This window comes from Silene latifolia, chromosome Y (genome assembly GCF_048544455.1).
Source record: "Silene latifolia isolate original U9 population chromosome Y, ASM4854445v1, whole genome shotgun sequence".
NCBI classification, from domain to species: domain Eukaryota; kingdom Viridiplantae; phylum Streptophyta; class Magnoliopsida; order Caryophyllales; family Caryophyllaceae; genus Silene; species Silene latifolia.
The window spans coordinates 57,216,537-57,237,797 of NC_133538.1; the positions used below are offsets into that span (position 1 = coordinate 57,216,537).

The 21,261-nt window shown below is 37.2% G+C and overlaps 1 protein-coding gene across 1 annotated transcript; it reads left to right on the plus strand.

Annotated features, from left to right (window-relative positions):
- The first annotated feature begins 19,046 nt into the window (after positions 1-19,046).
- On the plus strand, positions 19,047-19,832 carry LOC141628115 (uncharacterized). Its single transcript, XM_074441296.1, has one exon. The coding sequence runs from the start codon at positions 19,047-19,049 to the stop codon at positions 19,830-19,832; it is 786 nt and encodes a 261-aa protein (XP_074297397.1).
- Positions 19,833-21,261: the final 1,429 nt, after the last annotated feature.

Sequence of the window (21,261 nt, forward strand, 5' to 3'; positions counted from 1 at the left end):
CACTACGTGGATCAGAAGCTAGATATTCAATCCCTCCGGCCATGTTGCATTCATCAGTGTCATTTTCAATCCCCTTTCCATTTACAGAAGCCGTTCTAGCTCCTTGATTGACTTCATCTTTGCTTGGCTGAGACGATTGATAGCCTTGACCCAATGCTCTGCCATGGACGCCATCTGATGCAGAAGATCACAATCGGGCCGCTCTATTTTAGCTTCAGACAGGACATCCAAGAATGTATTATAAGCAACAGCAAACCCGTTTGCAGCTTCCGCTAACTTCTTAACAATATAGCTTCCCTTCTTTAGCTTATCTATCGTCTCAGGTGCTTGATCAGAAGGTCCAGCAGGTGGGTCAATGGGCTCTTGGACAGAAGGCCCAACTGTGGTGTGTGATAGGTTGGGATTTCTTTCTCCATCAAGAGTAGGCTTTACTATACGAGGTTGAACAACTCCCCTCCCAAACCCTGCCGGATGCTCATCTTTCATCCGTTTTGAAATAGCATTTTTGGACCATGAAGTCAATGTCGGGAAGACTCGTGGAATCTTGTCATACTTGAATTTAACTCTATCCAGATAGATAAAAACCAGAACCATGACTGGACCTCCAAAATTAGATGTGTCACAATTGGTGCGGTTCTAAGAATCTACACTGTTAATTAGGTGCTTGAGTGTAAACCCACACCAGTTCAAAGATTGAACACAAGAAAGATCCTTAAGACACTTAAAAATTCGAAGGCTTGCATGAGGACCTTTAACGCCCATTAAAAATGATGAGACAATAAAAACTATGAAGTTCCTTTTAAAGTTATCTCCACCTTCTTTTTGGGTAATCAGCAAATCAAATAGTTCTGATGTCGTTACTTTTGTGCGTCTATCAGTAAACTGCTTCAACCAAGCACCTTTTAGTTCCAAAAACTCGTCATTCGGGTCATTTAAGCTGGCTATTTCTACTTCAATAGGACCCATGGGAATACCCGTAGCTAGGTGAATATCTTCTTCGGTAATCACAAGTTTTTCATCCATAAGAGATGTTGAACACGTGTTGAAGTTGGAAACCAACCAAAAAGATAAATACCTGGGTACCATGTCAGTGTTAAGCAGTAATAGGCCACCAAAACCCATTGACCGGATATCTGACTTTTTTTTATCACTCATATGTTGCTTGATAAATTTTAAAAGCAATTTTGCTGACATTCTGGTCCTCAAAAATACATCAGGAACATCATTTCTGTCTCCCTCCCCAATGGCAATAGCAGTCCGAGCAGGAGATCGTTTGGATGATATTGGAACTAGAGTAGACTTACTTGTACTTGCACGGGCTTTCGAACTGCTTGGCTGTAATTGCTTCGAAGCTGTTCATATATAAAGGAACATGTCACAACGATGATTTCATGTTATGGTAAAGACTGACTAGCAGAAAATGGAAATGCTAAGAAACTGACCTTCAGGTAGAACCATAATGGAAGCATGATCTCTTTTTCTTTTCCTAGCAGGAGAGCACTTCGTCTTGCTTGGACTTGGACTAGGATCACTTATCGCCTTTTTCTTCATTTCTGTTGAACCAGGAAAAACCAATTTAGAGGAAACTCTAGCAAGAACTTGTAAGACGAAAACTAAGGTAGCAGAAATCAAAATCATGAGTACAAGCATAGATAAATGCAACAAAATTTGTGTATATAACGAAATTAGAGCATTCACAAATGCAACGAAATTTGAGTATGTACAAGCATAGATAAATGTATCTAGCATGAAAAGGACAAATGAAGCTACTACGGGAAGCACAAACTAAGCTATCATCAAATCAAAATCAGGAAAACGGGTTCAAATCAAAATTTACGAAACCCTAACTTTTATAATTGGAATTGTTTAGTAAACCGGAGTGTTTCGAATACAAATTGGTAACTAAATAAGAAATAAAAGTGTGAATTGAAGCTTTCCTTTAATTATAATGGAGCCGTAACTATGGAAGTTGATGAATTGCGGAAGAGACGAAGAGTAAGTAGACGAAAGGTGGAGATGAAATGATAGTCTTGGTCAGAGCACGACATGCGACGGTCGTCTGGAAGGTCCGATGGTCGGTGGCAATGGCGGTGGCGGTGGAAAGAGACGAAACTCAGGTGGTAGTGAGTGAATAAATGTGTCGGGGGTGTTTGTGTTACTGTTGTAAGAATTGGGAGGTAATTAAATGAGTGTTTTAATATTGGTTCGCACGGTTAAATGTACCGTAAGATGGTTCGCACGAGAACCTGATTCTATATATATATATATATATATATATATATATATATATATATATATATATATATATATATATATATATATATATATATATATACAGATGCGAGATCTCGTGAGTTTGGTTCTTACGGTGAGTTGTGAGTTTGAAAAATCTCAGCCATTAGATTAAATGGATTAGACGGCTGAAATTGAAACTAATATTTCAAAACAAACAAACAACTGCTTTCACTCTAAATCCGGAAAAAAGCCCCAAAATCTTTGAAAATTACAATTAGTATCTAGAAATTCAAGCAACAAAATAATGTTGTCTTCTCAATTTAAGCTATTCTCTGATCAATTTCACCAATTATGCATCAGATCTCGTAAAAATGGTTATTTTCGATCAATTAATTGGAAAGTATTTTGTGTTTTTGTAGAATGTAATTTTGTAATGACGATTTGGTATTTCATAATGGTGGCGGTTATAATTGAGATGAGAGTTACTCAACCTATATATGTTAGTTATTATAGGATATTGAGCTTACAGAATAAATTGTGTCAAGTTACATGTTCCCGATTGGAGTTTTCTGGTGTTTCCAGTTAGCCAGTGTAGTTTCTCGACTTTCCCATATTCTGCAGCCAAGTATATGTCACGCTCCATGCCACGCCTACCATTCGTACTTGCTGCTGCTACCCGTTGTTCATTACCGTTTGATTGTGGATCGTTTCTAGAGGAGTTGAGCTATCAGCCATTGTTTGCTTGCGTGAGTTATGTCAGGGCCTTGTTTGGTGATTCTTGAGTTAGATTTTCCTTTTGACTGTCACTTGGATTTTCAGGCAGAGTCTTGTTTTAATGAAAAATATTGTGGTTAACATTTATTTTTGCAGGCAGAGTCTTGTTTTAATGATTTTTCGTGTCTTGTGCTTTAGTTACGGTTGCCCTTATTCCAACTCCTGTTACAATGTACTGTTGAAGGTCTCAAATTCTTTAGATACTCAGTAGTCAATCTGTCATAGAAGTTCAGTAATGGGCCAATCCGATTTCAACGTTGCGATTTCATATTGTTTTGTAGTTGTCAAATTGTCATTAGAAGTTCAGTAACGGGCCAATTCGATTTCATATTGTTTTGTAGTTGTCAATTTGTCATATATATGCCCGTATTCTTAAAATTACTACTTTGCATGTGTAATTTTACTTACCAGGTGGAATCATTACTAAGAAGATGTCCACTGGTTAATCCTCACCTCGCCTCCCCCAAAGTTTGCACTTTGTTCTGTTAACAATATCGACCACAACCCAGGCTTAAGAAGGATGTATCACAATCAATAACATCATTTTTTCAGCACTACTCCTGTATAATGGATATCATCATTCTTTTATTTTGTTTTAGTAGTATAAATGTTATATCTGAGCCCCCTTACTCGATAGGTTTAAGCCTGAGATAGCGGGGTAAGGTAATGTTGTATCACTTGTATGAGTATAGATGTAATATGTGTACCATAGTTGTAGAAGTTTTATATAGATGTAACTCCCAAAGTTGAGCAAATAATGGAGGGACTTTCAAAATCCTACACAAGCTTCAAACATGATCTGCAACATTGGAGTTGATGTTGTTAGTAATACAATCATGTGGCCTGTGCTCAGTTTATGCGAAAAATACCCCCTTCTTGACCTACTAGTTAGTCCGTATTGTTGTCTATCTCAGGGGTGTTGAGACTTGATCATTTTGTTGGCTACACACACATTAAGAGTACAATAACACCACAATAATACTACAATCACAGCACAATAACACGAGAAAAAAATAAATAAATAAAACTAGTAAAAAAATCAAAAGGGACACCGGAATAACATCACAATAACAGTAACAACACAATAACACGTAGTAAAAAAAAGTAAAAAGTAAAAGTAATAAAAAAAATCAAAGTGACACCGAAATAACATCATAATAACACCAGAATAACAGTAAAATAACAACACAATAACACGTGGTAAAAAAAAGAAAGAAAATCAAGGTCGTAAAAAAAATCAAAGTGGCACCGGAATAACATCACAATAACAGCACAATAACATGCGGTAAAAAAAGAGTTAAAAAATCAAAGTAGTAAAAAAAATCAAAGTAGTAAAAAAATCTAAGTGACACCAGAATAACATCACAATAACAGCAGAATAACAGTAGAATAACAGCACAATAACACATGGTTAAAAAAAAGAAAAAAAATCAAAGTCGTAAAAAAAATAAAAGTAACAGCAGAATAACATCACAATAACAGCGGAATAACAATAACAGCACAATAACATGTGGTAAAAAAAAAGACAAAAACAAATCAAAGTAAAAAAAAAGCACAATATAGCATAATAACACGAGGTAAAAAAATAAGAGTAAAAAAATTTCAAGTAAAAAAAAAATCCGGTACAAAAAGAAAAAGAAAAAAAGGTAACATAATGAGAAAATTAAAGAAAAACATAAGAGAAAAAAGAAAATCAAAGTTGTAAAAAAAGCACAATAATAGCATAATAACACGAGGTAAAAAAAAGAGAGAAAAAAATTAAAGTAAAAAAAAAAAGTAACATTAGAAAAAAGAGAAAATAAGTAAATGACAGTGGTTATATATGACAGGTAAGATTAGATCTTGGCCATTCATCTCTAATATAATCTAGTGGCTGAGATTTCAAAGCCCAAACTCACAACTCACCATAAGAAACCAAACAACTCACCATAAGAAACCAAACTCACAAGATCCTATATATATATATAGGGTCAGGATCCGGTGAAAACCACTAAGATAATGAGAACCATGAGAACCATCATTAAATCTCTACCAAATCTCGATTTGAAAGTTTAGGTGAATCATTTAGCCTTAACTTAGTTTGTTCAAACATATTATTTGGTATAACTAAACAAAATTTATTGATTTTATTAACAAAATATAAACATAATGTACAAAAATACAATTAGGTATACTAAAACGACTATAGATGCACCAAAACGAATACTGGGTGCATGAAAATTTTTACATGCATGAAAATAATTACTATGTGCATGAAAATAACGGGCTCTACTTGCACGAAAACGAGTTCTAGGTGCATGAAAATTGTTAGATACGAGAAAATAGGTAGTCGGTGTATGAAAATTAATAAAATGTATTTCGCCTCGATTTGCGTCAATAATTTATAATGTTTTGACCAAGAAATATGTTTTCTAGCCATAAAATTCAATGCCGAATCCAAATATGTCATTATTTGTTTTTAAAAAAAATCCGTAAAATAAAGTTCTCGCGGTTCTCATTATCTTGATGGTTCTCATAGGATCTCAATTATATATATATATATATATATATATATATATATATATAGATAGATAGAGAGAGAGAGAGAGAGAGAGAGAGAGGGGTGGTTCTCATGAGTCCCTCATATCATATGAGTCCCTAAATCCTTATAATGGCCTTTGGATGGAAGGGATGGAGGGATGAGATTACATCTCATTGAAGGGTCACAAATCTCCCTCCCTAATCTCCCTCCATAACTCTTCCTAATCCTGTATAACTCCTTGCCCATTCTAATCTACCTACTCACTTCCTCATTATTCATTCCCCCTCACTTCTCTCATCCCATTCTCTCTCATTCTCTAAAAAAAAAACCAAACCAAAATAAACTGAAATCAAAAAACCAAACACAACAACTTCATTGACAACACCAACCTTCCACCACCACCCTTTCACCACCATGAACCACCCCACAACCGCCATCACCTGCCACGAACCACCCTTCACGTCGTCACCACTGGACCCACCAACACCTGCATCCACAACCGGCCTTCCCCTCGCCACCACCAAACCCGCCTGCCACCAAAAACCGCGAACCCCCCCCCCTGCACCTTCCCCTCGTCACCCTCATCTCCACGACCACCCTCCTCTCTACCACCCGCCTTCGTCCTCCCTCCACCACCGCAACAACTCCACGAATACAACAATAACAACAACACAACCACGAAACCGGTTTCGATTTGTTTTTTTGCTTGTTAATTTTTTCTGTTTCTTTTGTTTTTAGCTGATTTCGATTTGGGTGTGTGGTCTTGTAATCGTTCCTGTTAGCCGTGTATTTCAATTTTTTTTTTAATTTGTAATTTTTAATTGGTGTTCACTACTGCAGATACAGGCTATAACAACGGGTAAAAACCGTTGTAAAAACAAAAAGCGGACGTTGTTAAAGCGGCCGTTGTAGAAGGGATTTACAACGGTTGGGTTATTTAATGAAACCGTTGTCGAAAGTATTCACCACGGTTAAAAGCCGTTGTTGTTGGGTGTACGCCATTGTGGAAAGTGTTTCAAAAATTTGGAGGGAATAATATAACAACGGTTGTCATATGTATAACCGTTGTTGTAACTTTCCCTCCAAAATTGTGAAGTCTTTTAACAACGGGTTTATGCTACATACCCGTTGTTGAAATTGTTAGTAACAACGGTTCTTAGTTTAAAACCCGTTGTTGTAACTTTCCCTCCAAAATTGTGAAGACTTTTAACAAAGGTTCTTCGTTTAAAACCTGTTGTTGAATATTATGCGCGGTATTTGTGAAAGGTATTCACAACGGTGTTTTTTTTACTAACCGTTGTGAAAGGTCTTCACAACGGTTTTTTTTAGTAACCGTTTTTATTACGAACTCGTAATGTTTTGAAAAATTAAATTTGTTTCATGCCATTCAAAAACATGCATATATCAAAGACACCATATACCAAAGACCAACATAAATCACAAATTTGGGTTCATCGAACTCAATAGATTCAATTCAACCACAACAGCATCATCATATATATATATATATATATATATATATATATATATATATATATATATATATATATATATATATATATATATATATATATATATATACTTACAAGGAGTTGAATTTACAAAAACTAATCATTCCCTTTCAACAAAAAATTTACTAATAAGCTGATCTAAACTCTGAGTATCATGCATTTCTATTTTCTAAAACGTATTTGCCCAACATGTCCCTTACCTCGTCTATATCTACACTTGAGTACTGCTGAATCTCTGGTGACTGGTTGATTACATACTGCGGAAAAAACAAAGACAAGACATTATTGTAACAACATCAATTACTGCATAGCAACATCATGGTATATATAGCAGCAAGCAAGACAACATTAGCTCTAATTTAAAAAAAAGTAATAAACACATTATTAAATTACTAACCTTTTCTGGAATAAGGATATATCTTCGCCTAATAATCTCCAACATGAACCGACAAACGTAGTATCCACATTGTATGCTATCTGGCTGGTGAGGGGCCTATTATTACATAAAAACAAACAGACGAGAGAAGGCTCACATCAGAATCTTGAACTTTAGGTATATTATATTAGTATTAAACACATATTTTTACACTTAATGTATTGTATTTGAGCACGTACCCCTGTTATCGTAATAAAATTAGGGCCATCATCAGAATCTTTCGTGGGTTGATCCTGCTCGTTAGCTCTTCTCTTCTCAAAGGCCCTTATTTAAAAAAAAAAAAAAAAAAGGAGGCAGACACTCATTTTTTTAGGGGCAAAAATGAGCTTTTTGCTATAAATAAAAATTGAAACTTAATGTTATTATAAATAAATCAGTATTATAAACTTACTTATTAATCAAGCGCTTAAAAGTCTCGCTTGGTTGATTATGTAAAGAGTCCAACCAGAAAACTTTCTTCTTTGTCGGCATGATGGCTGCTAGCACCCAATGAGTCCTACATCAAGAGACATCATCATTATTAACAAGTACATATATTAGTTATGAAAATGCAATTGTAGGGGAAAACGTAATATTAATTTGTTTATTACCCTTTTTCATTATAAGCGGCAAAAACCAGCTTCTTGGTTATCGCCAATTGTTGAGCAACATAATCTACCCGATCTTCGAACGAGAATTCTGTAATAAATAAAGATAAAACATTGGGGCACAGGAATCCGTATTGATCAACTGGAATCTTGTTCTCGGGGATCACTCTCAATTTCAATATCCTACATTATTACGGTATTAATTCCGGTATTTAAAACACTATCTAGTAGTCAGAATATTAGAATATGAAATTATTTATTAAGAAAATTACTTCATCCAAACAAATAGGTGTTGGACATCAATCTGGTCTAGGCCAGCCCAAATGGCTAGCATATCCCATGACATAAATGCTTCGCGCTCAACCCCTAGAATATCCTCCTCGAGCGGAATAATTATCAATTGCTCGGTTGCTATGAGACGGCAAGCCTCCTCATGCAGTTTCCTCATCGTCGTCGTTCTTACTTTTATGATGTAATCCTTCCCAGTATATTGTGTGGAGTTTAAACTCCTAACTTCTTTGAAGTCGGGGAAAAATGATTATTTGATTTTGTGCTACTACCACCAGCCTACACATGTAGATAATTAAAATAATAAAAAATCCAAAGGTAACATATCCTAGTTGGAGTAATAAAAATAAAAGCGTACTTAATTAAATACCTCGTCAACCTGCTCTTTCAATGATGAGGCAGTAGTAGCAGGTATGACTGGGGACTTAGGCTTATCAGTCTTTTTTGTCCCCTGCATAAAATTACCATGCTTTTTATAAATACAGACAAAATATAAATAAAGGGAGCGAGGTTTTTAAAAAAATGGAGAAGTTAATTAAATACCTCATCAGATTGTTGTCTGGACGAGGTAGTTGGCATGTCCGGGGACTTAGGCTTATCCGCCTTAGCCGACTTTTCTGTTCCCTACATACAAAAAATTTCCATACTTTTTAGAAATACAGAAACAAAAAAAAAATTAAAGGGAGGTTTTCATAAAAATGGAGAAGTTAATTAAATACCTCATCAAGTTGTTGTCTCGACGAGCTAGTTGGCATGTCTGTGGACTTAGACTTATCCGCCAAAGCCGGCTTTTTTGTTCCCTAAAAAAAAAATTAACATATAAATTTAACATATAAAAACATTCAACAATTAAAAATGTAACATTTATATAAAGGTATTTCTTCTAACCCCAATCGCTTTTACTGAGGCGGCGGAGACGGTCGAGCCAAGTAGATGTGAGTTTCAGCCATTGGATGAAACTTCCAACCGCATCTCCCGAATGGTAATGTCGTCACGAATCGGGACAGCGGTTGAAAGTTTTCATGGCCTGGAAAAACTGTAGTTATCTCTACTTTTCTATGATTCGACAAAAGTTTTTCGCCATGAACTACGATTTCATTCGCTGCAGATTTGGTGTGCATTTCTACGAGACCCCGCCAACACGCACATGTGGCTTTTCGGTTTAGGGTCGGAAGAATAACGGCCTCTTGTTTACGGCCTGAAGAATATACACATACATTATTATATCCCAAAATTTAATAGAATTCATATAAATTTAACTAATTAAACACTTATTGCATACCTTACTGAAAACAGGGAACTGACTTGAAGGGGATGTATGCTGTTTTCCATCAGCCATCTTCTCAAGTTGCATCTCCTTTTCAGACCCATTATTTACCTAATAAAATTAACCAATGGCACCATGTCAGAAGTTATAGCATTAGAGCTGGCAGGGAACACACCCCCTAATCTTACCCAAAAAAAAGAAAAGAAAAATAAGGAAGTATTAGGTACCTAATCGGCTTTAGTTGTTACAACTTCAGAAGCATTAGGTACCTGATCTTTCTGAATCTCGTTGACCGATACTTCCTTCTCATGTATTGCCAAGGTAGTAGCGGCCTCTTGACCAATCTGTTATACCTTATTATTACCCCCTTTAGAAATGACATCCTTCATCATCTTCACTTCTTCTTCGGAAAGCTTGCCTCTAGCATTCAGCTTTAGTAGTACGGATGCCATTAACTGAAGCTGCGTGCCAAGAATGTAATGTGTCAGCAACTTTTATCCCAACAATAACATGTGAATTGAACTTAAATGAAAATAATAGAATAAATGGTACCATGTCAGCCTTCTCAGACTTAGTCTTCCTTTTCTTCTTTATCGGGGCAGTTGTCCCATAATATTTCGTTACTCCAACCTGTAACGGGACACCCCTCAAACGACCTAGATGTTCGCGTCGGCCGATCGCTCTAGCAAGAACGTCATTACGACCACTGGGAGTCAATTTCTCTTCTTCTACCTCTTTCAATACGTTGTCCTATAATATATTAAATAAACTTCAAATTATATTTGTGACTAAAATAATAAAGTTAGTAATGAACTCGTCTTAATAAAATAATGCTTACTATGTTGGCCAACACTTCCTCATCATTTATTGTCACGCGACCGGGATCCTTTAGGCGTGTGCGCTTCTTTATAAGTTACATGCCGATCCAAGTTGGTCACTCCCTTTGCCACCTACACATTAACATGGTAACATTTATACATGTAAATGTGTATCAATGCAAGTCCAAGTGTGATTAAAAAAATAAAGTCTCACAGGGGAATAATGCATGCTACTTACGAGGTTCTCTTCTATCTTTCTGTAACCGCCTCGAGAACCATACCATTTCCCCTTCTTGCATGAAATGTTAGCACGATTACTTCTGCTAACGGCCTTCAAATAATTATATAATAGCGCAACTAGATGAGATAATAAAAAGATTATATAAAGGACTTAGTAATTAAAAAAATGATAGGTAAATCGTTAAAAGGCGAGGATATTTAACCTGAAACTTCTCAGTAGTTCTCATCTCTTTGAAAAGATCCCATTGTTTTTGAGTGATGGTGGGACACTTATTGTCTCCCGGTGGGCTCTTACGCATCTCCCCCGTTGCCTTGTCCACATACAACCAATCCCTAGTAACGTCACACCTCCACTGCCTGTGGACATCCGCTGCCTTATGCATAAAATACTTATCATGGCTTTCATCGGGTATAATAAAGGCTTCCTTGACACGAGCCAAGTATAACTCGCCAATTTTGGATTCAAATTTCTAAAATCATGTAAATGGATTGGCACAAACTGTCTTGTGCAACATCCAATCCAACTGGATAAAAAACCCGCATTTGGACCAGTAGGGAAACCCTTCTCACTCCATGTTATTTCCATCGGTTCTTTAGCGGCTATAGCTGCAAGGCATCCCTGGCACTTTGTAGCACCCCTTTCACCAGGCTTATTATCCCCAGGCTTATTGTTCTTTTGACTTCTTTTCCGTTTTTCACCAATGATAATCCTAAAACCCAAATATGAATGATATAGGAAATGAACAACTTAACAACGTACGTACATGCAGAGTATTATCTAAAACCCTAAACCCTAATAGGAATGAAAATTTAAAACAACAGATTGAGCTTCTAAAATCCTAAACCCTAATCAGAGGAGTGAAGTAGATGATGCGGGATGATAAAGATAACAAAGAAGACGAAAAACAAACAGATGCATGAAAAAGAAAAAAGATGAGCGTCTTAAAACTCTAATGACGAAACACAAAATTAAAGTGAACATACCTGATGATGATGATAATGATGATAAAGAGAATGAGCAGGATGATAAGGGAAGGCAACGGAATCTGGGCGTCGGAAACTGGGCGACGGCCGGCAACAAGAATGTAAAAAGCGAGGAAGAGAGAAGAATAAACTCAGGATACCAACGGTTGAACTGGTGTTGTGTGTGTTTATGTATGGTATGCTGTATGTGTTTGTAAATTAGTTTTTTATTAAGACAAACTATTGACAACGGGTTCTAAAAGCAAAACCGTTGTTATATGTTAATAACAACGGATCAATAAAAGTCAACCGTTGTCAAAACTTTATTACAACGGTTAAAATATACCCGTTGTAATATATTTTCACCAAATTTGCGCCAAAATGAAATATGTCAAAAAAATCATTGACAACGGGTAGAGGTACTACACCCGTTGTTGAAAATAATAACAACGGGTAGTGTCACTATAACCGTTGTTGATAGTAATAGCAACGGGTAATTTCAATATAACCGTTGTTGAAAGTATTAACAACGGGTAATTTAAATATAACCGTTGTTATTGTTGAACCTTTTTTTAAAAAAAATTACTGTAATTCCATTACAGTCCAAACCTGTAACAATACATACTTTAATGTTGAAAGCACCATATACTTTGCAACATTATTCAAAGAATTTCAACACCAAAGATCCACATCTAATAATAAGATCAAGAAAATAAGACAACCAAAGATGCATGCATACTTTGCATATCTAAGCTACAGGATTTACCATGCCATGCAAATTTGGGAATTTTTATTTAACAATGACCATTATTGATTTACCAATAAATTAAACCATCAAATTATTGGTCTGAAAATGACTCAAAATGTTGGTCGTCCATATCATTGTGTCCTGATGAACTATCTCAGGATCGGGGACGTTTCTTGGATGTCATAGTTTCTTCGTTAACCCAAATACCTTCACCATGGTCATCACGCATATAGATGCTTTCAGTGTCCTCATGATCAGTGTCAACATCATCGAAATAAGATACAGTGGTAGAGTGATCCATTCCCTCAAAAATGACATCCTGATCATCATCACCATTATCAGATGGACTACTCCTTCTACTCCTTATAGACAGTACAACAGACCACTTCTTATCCATAGGATCCGTGACATAGAACACTTGTTTAGCTTGGGATGCCATTATGAAAGGATCATCCATATTATTGCCAACCTTACCCAGATTGACCAACGTAAATCCCATCTTATCCTTTCGGACACAATGGATGTTGTTATCAACCCAGTTACATCGAAACAAAGACATTGTAAAATCAATGTAATCTAGTACCAATATTTCTTGAATAACACCATAATAAAGGCATTTTACCCAAATAGGCTTTTTATCTTTTGAAGTAGCAAAGTGCATTGCCTCAAATTCAGAACTCACACCTTTATTTTGCATTGTGCTCAACTCATCTTGCTCGCGGGTGTAAAAAGTATATCCATTAATGGCAAAACTGTTGTAAAAGGTGACCCTGGCATTTGGACCTAAACCAAGACGTAGTAACCTAGGAGAGATGTCATCACCAGTTTGATCCGTACACTCTAAGACAATATTCCTAAACCACTCTGCAAACGTCTTCGTATGCTTGTTCGCAATCCACTTCTCGGTCTTGTTTGGGTGATCGTATTTGAGCTCATCTTTGTGTTGTTGAATATAAGGTTGCACCTCATCTTCGTTGTTTAGCACATACGTGTGTGCTAAATGCAACATTTCACGTGTCACAATTTTTTCAACCCGGCCCCTAATACCTTTTCCGGTCATCCAGTTACTATGACGATTCTTAGGAACGCCAATCAACTCCTCAGGGGAGAGATGAGCGTAACAATATGAAAGAGCTTCGTCTAAAATAGCGCGTTCAACAATACAACCTTCCGGACGATACCGATTAGATGTATAGTCCTTGTAGACTTTCATCAATCTTTCCAAAGGATACTGGTATCTCAAGTACACGGGCCCAAGGTACAAAATCTCCCTAACCAAGTGAATGGTCAGATGAATCATGATAGTGAAGAAAGAGGGTGGAAAATACATTTCCAACTGACAAAGAGAGGTTACAATGAGGTCCTGCAATGAATCCGCGTCATCGGGATCGATGACTTTCTCGCATATGGACTGGAAGAAGAGACAGAATCTAGTTATAGCATATCTTACCTTTTCAGGTAAAATGGAACGAATAGCCACAGGTAGTAATTGTTGCATCAAAGTGTGACAATCATGTGACTTTAAGCCGGTGAGTTTTAGGTCTTGCATCGACACTAGGCTTTTGATGTTCGACGAATAACCATGTGGCACTTTAATTCCATTCAAGCATGAACATAACTCTTTTTTCTCATTCCGTGAAAGGGTATAAGCTGCTGGCGATAAAAATGTACGATTACCTCTCTTCTGTGGTGCCAACTCTAGCCTAATACCCATCATTTTCATATCTTCCCTAGCTGCGGCGTTATCCTTTGTTTTACCAGGAACATTCTGAAGGGTATTGATAATATTATCACAGACATTTTTCTCAATGTGCATGAAATTGAGGCAATGCCTGACCTCCAGGTCAGGCCAATATGGAAGTTTATAAAAAAATATGGATCTTTTCTTATACCCATGAGTAGACAATTTAGAGTCGCTCTTCTTCCCATAATCTATCTCAATATGCTTTACTTTCTGATAAACTTCATGCCCACTCAAAATCTTAGGAGGTTGACGAAGTTCTTGTCTTCCATTGAATGCTTTCTGCATCTTGCGATAACAATGGTCATGATACAGGAACCTCCTATTTCCCATATTCACATACTTACGAGAAGACTTCAAGTATTCAGACTCGATATCCTCCCCACACAATGGACAAGCCTCTTTACCATGAACTGTGTGCCCAGAAAGGTCGCCATTAGCCGGATAGTCAGATATTGTACACAATAACATCGCTCTCAAATTGAAAGTTTCGTTCTTATATGCATCAAATACTTCTATCCCACTATCCCACAACAATCGCAAATCATCTAGAAGAGGTTCCAAATATACATCTATATCATTTCCAGTTTGTTTAGGGCCGGAAATTAACAACGACAACATCAAATACTTTCTTTTCATGCACACATATGGAGGTAAGTTATAAATAGCCAACACTACTGGCCAAGTACTATGTTGGCTACTCATGTTTTCGTGTGGGTTCATTCCATCAGTGGACAGCGCTAGACGTAAGTTTCTAGGTTCATTGCCGAACTCGGGATACTTAGCGTCGAACGATTTCTATTGCATACCATCTGCCAGGTGTCTTAGCTTTCCATCATTTATTCTTCCTGTTTCATGCCAAGTTAACATTTTTGCATCATCGGGATTCGCATAAATCCTTATGAATCTTGGTATCAATGGAAAATACCACAACACCTTAGCCGGGATCCCTTCCTTATCCTTATAACGCCACTCCAAACATTTAGGGCAATTGGTTAAGTTTTGATATATTTCCGATACAATATGCAATCATTTGGACATGCATGTATTTTCTCATATTTCATACCCACTCCTCTTATTAGTTTTTTTGCCTCATATGTCTTAACAGGTAGAACATTACCATCTGGAAGCAACTCCTTTATCAAGGCTAAAAAACTAGTGAAACACGTGTCACTCACCCCATTTGCCCCCTTGATATTATACAATTTCACCACAGCCGACATTTTTGTGAATTTACAACCAGGATACAGAGGTGCTTCAGACTCACACAACTTCTCATACATGTTGTTAAGGTCATCCCAATTACTAGTGTCATGACCTACATCTTCAAAAGCAATCACTCATCATCATTCTCTTCATTATCTATAGACCCAACATTCAACTTCTCTACTTCCAACTCTTCCAACTCAAAAAACTCGGCAAACTCAGGATCATCAGTTAGCCTTTCGTGTACCTCAACATCATCTTCTTCAGAGTTATTCTCTTCCTCTAATGATTCCCCATGAAAAATCCAACGTGTATAGGATCGACTAAATCTCCACTTTTCTAGGTGTATTTTAACGTCCGGAAAAGCCATATAGCTAATATTACCACATCTTTCACAAGGACATGCAATACTAGAAGAACCTTTCAAATTGTTCGAAACGAATTCATACAACTCAGCTAAACCATCCTTGTAGGTGCGGTCACTCATATTTGCATCAATCATCCAAGTTCGAGTCATTATTCTACATTTGTAATAATGGGCAACTAATTCAGAAAATACAATAATAGGCAAACAAATAAACGAAATTCAGGAAAGCAATTAAGCTAAATTATCAACAAATTAGATAATAACCCAAAAAAACCTATATCTATAAGCGTTGCTAAGAAACATATATATACCTGATTGATAAACACGATGACGGAGAGAAGACGGTACGGTGACAACAGTGACGGAGATGAAGACAGAGAGATGATCAGGGAGGAATGGAGGATGATATAGTAGCAGTACGACGTATTAGCTTGTGTTTGTGTTTTGTAGCGTATAGCAGAATAAAGCAATCTGTTGTTCATTCTTAAGATTTTCATAACATTAATAACAACGGTTATTCATGCAAATCGTTGTTAAAAAGTATTAAAAACGGGTTCTAATATAACCGTTGTGATTACTTTTCATAATTTTGCGCCAAATTATTAACAACGGTTAAAATTTATTACAGATTCAACCGTTGTTATTAATTTTTATATTAACAACGGCTTTTCAAGTATAACCCGTTGTTAAAACCAATAACAACGGTTAACAACACAGAACCGTTGTAATTAATTTTGTTAAAGTTCGCGGCATAAATTCTACAACGTGTTCTGATGATTTTCGTGAATAAGCGTTGTTAAAGGGCCGTTGTAGTTGCCTGTATTTGTAGTAGTGGTTGTTATTGTTATTGTTGTCGGGGTTGTTGTTTTCGTTATTATTATTTTCAGAACCGGTTTTTTACATATTTTTTTTCTTTTTTAAAATATCATATTTTTAGATCTAGTATATTTTTTTCATATCTCTTATGTTAAATATTGTCTTATTTTATATTCTCTCATTATGTGTAGTTGTCGTAGATTTAATATAGTTGTTGTCGTCGATTTTTGATTTTAGTCTTGCTATATATTTTTATATAAAAATATGAATTAGTGTAACTTTATTTTAGATTTTAGTCTTGCTATATATTAATTTGATAAATTTTTTTGTTTTAGAACTTTGTTGGAATTAAAGTTGTACTATTTCCGACTAAAGTTGTACTCTTTACGATTAAAGTTATACCATTTACGATTAAAGTTATACTCTTTAAACATTAAAGTTACATTATTTACCACTAAAGTTATACTATTTAGTACTAAAGTTACACCCTTGAAAAATCAAATTTAAGAGATTTAATATTTTAAGGGTTGAATTTTAGATCTATTTTTTTTATATTTACACTTTTTTTTAAATTGTTAATTTTTGTTGACAATATGTGCAACTACAATCGCATTATGTACAATTTTGGTTGCTATTTAATTCTTTTTTGTTAGATCTTTTTTTTTTCGTTTTTTTATTTTAAATTTTGTTTTGGACTAAAGTTTAGATGGGGTTTTTTTTGCAATATTATTGTTTTTTTTTCAATTTTCAGCGTTACAAAACTTTCAGATTTAGTTTTCAGCATTTCGGTTTTTTTATTTATCTTTTTTATAAAGTTCCATATTTTGGATTATTATGGACTTTAATCTCATCTTCTTATTGTGTTGGTTTCAAATCTGAATTTATATTCCTAAAGTTATACAATTTTGGACTAAAGTTATACAAATTTGGACTAAAGTTATATAAAAAATGACTGAAGTTATACAAAAAATGATGTTGATTGGACTATATGACTAAAACTTACACAAATTTGTCAGTGAAGTTATACGATTTTGGACTAAAGTTATACAATTTTGGACTAAAGTTATACAAAAAATGACTGAAGTTATACAAAAAATGATGTTGATTGGACTATATGACTAAAACTTACACAAATTTGTCAGTGAAGTTATACGATTTTGGACTAAAGTTATACGATTTTGGACAAAAAATTTCTAATTACTTGTATTTCTTTGGTATTTGTGTGTCGGTGTTGTTGGACAAATAAGGACTAAAATTATACAAAAATGGACTAAAGTTATACAAAAATGGACTAAAGTTATACAAATAAGGACTAAAATTATACAAAAATGAACTAAAGTTATACAAAAATTGACTAAAGTTATACAAATATGGACTAAAGTTATATAAAAATTGACTAAAGTTATACAAACAGTACTTATGTAAATTCAAATTTATAGAGTTGGTGTTTCGACGAGCCTAATCAATCGACGAGCCTAATCAATCGGGTAAACTAACTGATTCATCCTTAAATTTCTTCCCGATTTGGGCACGAATCTATGATCTACCAATTTCGGGTCGTACGAGTTTATCGAATGCAACACGTTTGGGGAATTTTCTAGGTACGTTTATGCATTTTGAACATGGCCCTAATCCAGAGCTTGATAGGGCGATTAGGGTAAGGATTTTATTCGATATTAGGGAACCACTTAAAGCTGCTATTCCTATTCGAGTGCGTGATGGCCGAACTATCAGCTTCGCCGTTAAATATGAACGACTTCCGACGTTTTGCTATGGTTGGGGGATAATTGGACACGGGGAAAAAGATTGTGAGCATGGACCGTATGAAGATGAGGACCTGAAATTTGGGGAATGGTTAAGAGCCTCACCATGGAAGGTGGTGAAAACGGAGAAGGAGAGCTCGGTTAAGGCAGCGAAGGATCTTCGAGCAAAGTTTGATGAAGTGAGTGCGAAGGAAACTGAAGAGACGATTTCTAAGATGATTGATAAGCTCAAGAGTATTGCTCTTGGAATATGTACCAAGAAACATGCGGCACATGAGGAGGGGGAGAGGGTTGATAAAGGGAATGTTGCAGAGAGGGAGGAGGTTGTGGGAGGGAGTGTGGTTAGGGATATGGTTGAGGTGACAGAGGGGGATGTTGTAAAGGGATCTGCCACTGATGGGAGAGGGGAGAGGGCTCGGGAGGCAGGTAATGTGGAAATGGCTATGGATGAAGGAGACCGTCAATTTATTGAGTGTTTGCAAGGAGTTACGAGTGGGAGAGAGGAGGGTTTATCAGTGAACTAAGGCGAGGGTGCTCGTGGTGGGGGCTTAGGGACTGGCCAAAGGTGCTGGACACGCGTGCCGAGGATAGAGGAGAAGGGTGAGGGGGTGGCAGGAGTGGTGGGGATAAAAAAGATGATTTTGCTAAGAGGAGAAGAGAGGAGAGTGCGGAGGATGTGGTTTCGAAGAAGCAAAGACTGATTCTAGACGGGGGCGTCCTAATACCTGAAGCGGAGGTTGACGGTGGTCAACCTCGTTGGGCCCAATGAATATTCTAAGCATCAACTGTCGGGGGTTGGGCAACCCCGACACAACTTCAGCTCTCCGTGCTCTTATACGGTGGGAGGCCCCGGCCATTGTGTTTTTATGCGAGACAAAGCTCAGTGGTCGTGAGTTACAGAGGGTGCGAGAGCGAGTGGATGGTTACTTTTGTATTAAAGTGGATAGCATGGGGAGATCGTGTGGTCTTGCTATGATGTGGAAGAGGGATATTGACTGTAATTTTCTTTCGTCTTCTGTGCATCACATCGATTTTTCTATTAGAAGTGAGGGAGGGGAGTGGAGGCTTACAGGTTTCTATGGATGGCCAGCTGTGTCCGACTGTCATCTCTCTTGGGAGCTGCTTCGGCTCTTGAGTAGACAATCTCAGCTATCTTGGGTTTGTATTGGGAATTTCAATGAGGTCCTTCTCTCAACGGAAATGAAAGGGGGAAGTCGGCCTCAATGGCAAATGAATAACTTTCGGGCAGCGGTGGATGAATGCGGCCTTAGAGATGTAGCGTGGATGGGGAACCGGTTTTCATATGATAATGGGCAGGTTGGTGATGCGAATCGACAATGTATGCTTGATCGAGCGATGTGTTCGTCATCTTGGACGGATATGTTTCCTTATACTCGTTTGGTCTATTTAGAGAGGGAGTGGTCGGACCATGCTCCAATCAAATTGGTGCTTGATCATAAGGTGAGGGAGTCCTTTCGTCAAAAAGGTTTCAAGTTTGAAAAAATGTGGGTTGAAGAGGAGGGTTGTGAGGAGGCGATTGAGCGGGGGTGATGCGAGGGAAGGGGGACTTGGTTCGGGTCCTTGCCGAGTGCATGGTGGAACTGCGTAGGTGGAAGGGAACCAACATAAAGCAGCTGACCCGCGACATTGGGGTGAAATATCAGCAATTGAGTCGCCTTAACGAGAGTGAGAGGACTGAGGTAAATGTTCATAAGAGACGTAAAATCATCGCGGAATTGGCTAGCCTTAGACGACAAGAGGAGATTTACTGGAGACAACGATCACGCGCCTTGTGGTTAAAGGACGGGGACAAAAACACGAAATTCTTCCATACGAGGGCCGGAGAAAGAAAACAAAAAAATTTCATAGCTAAATTAGTTGATGATCAGGGAGTTACGAGGTCCAGGGATGAAGCCGTGGCTTTGGTCGCTAATACTTATTTCCAGGAGTTATTTACGTCCTCAAATCCCACGGTTCCTGATGATATTCTACAAGGTATTGAGCAGCGTGTGACAGATGATATGAATGGTATTTTGAGGCGGGAATATTGTGAAGAGGAAGTGGTCGATGCCTTACACCAAATGCACCCTCTTAAAGCTCCGGGTCCGGATGGTATGAACGGTCTTTTTTACCAAACTTATTGGAGTCATATTGGGACGGAGGTGGTTAGCACGGTTCTTGATATTTTACGAGGAGTGTCTTCGCCAAGGGAAATAAACAAAACAAATATTGTTCTTATACCAAAGAAAAAAGCCCCGGGCAAAATTCGTGGTTTTAGGCCGATCAGCTTGTGTTATGTGGCGTACAAATTGGTCTCAAAGGTGTTGGCAAATCAGTTGAAGCTTTTTCTTAATGATATAGTGTCGGAGAACCAAAGTGACTTCACACCGGGGAGGGCTATTGCGGACAATATTCTACTTGCTTTTGAGGTTTTCCACTACATGAAGAACTCTAAGAGCACGGAGGGTTTTATGGCAGTGAAGCTCGATATGGCAAAGGCATATTATAGAGTCGAATGGTGTTTTTTAGAACGAGTTCTACGCAGGATGGGGTTCGATAGAAATTGGGTGTCGCGGGTAATGGAGTGCGTTACGACGGTCTCCTTTTTGGTCCTTATAAATGGGCAGCCATCCGATTCCTTTGTTCCATCAAGGGGGCTTCGACAAGGTGACCCACTATCCTCTTATTTGTTCATTCTTTGTGCCAAAGTGTTGTCTAGTCTGATGCGACGGGCGGTCGAAGTTGGCAGCCTACATGGTGCCCGAATAGCGACAAATGCACCTGCCATTTCTCACCTCCTTTTTGCGGACGATAGTATATTCTTTGGGAAGGCCAATGAGAGGGAAGCTGATGTGGTGTCGGACATTCTTCGTAGGTATGAAAATACCTCGGGTCAGCTTGTTAGCCTTGACAAGACAACCGTCTCTTTCAGCAAAGGGATACCCTTACAGAAGAGGAATAATCTGACTACTAGGTTGGG

Bases quoted from the DNA above. Each gene is read 5' to 3' on its own strand.
- LOC141628115 (XM_074441296.1), top strand. From the start codon at position 19,047: ATGAATATTCTAAGCATCAACTGTCGGGGGTTGGGCAACCCCGACACA.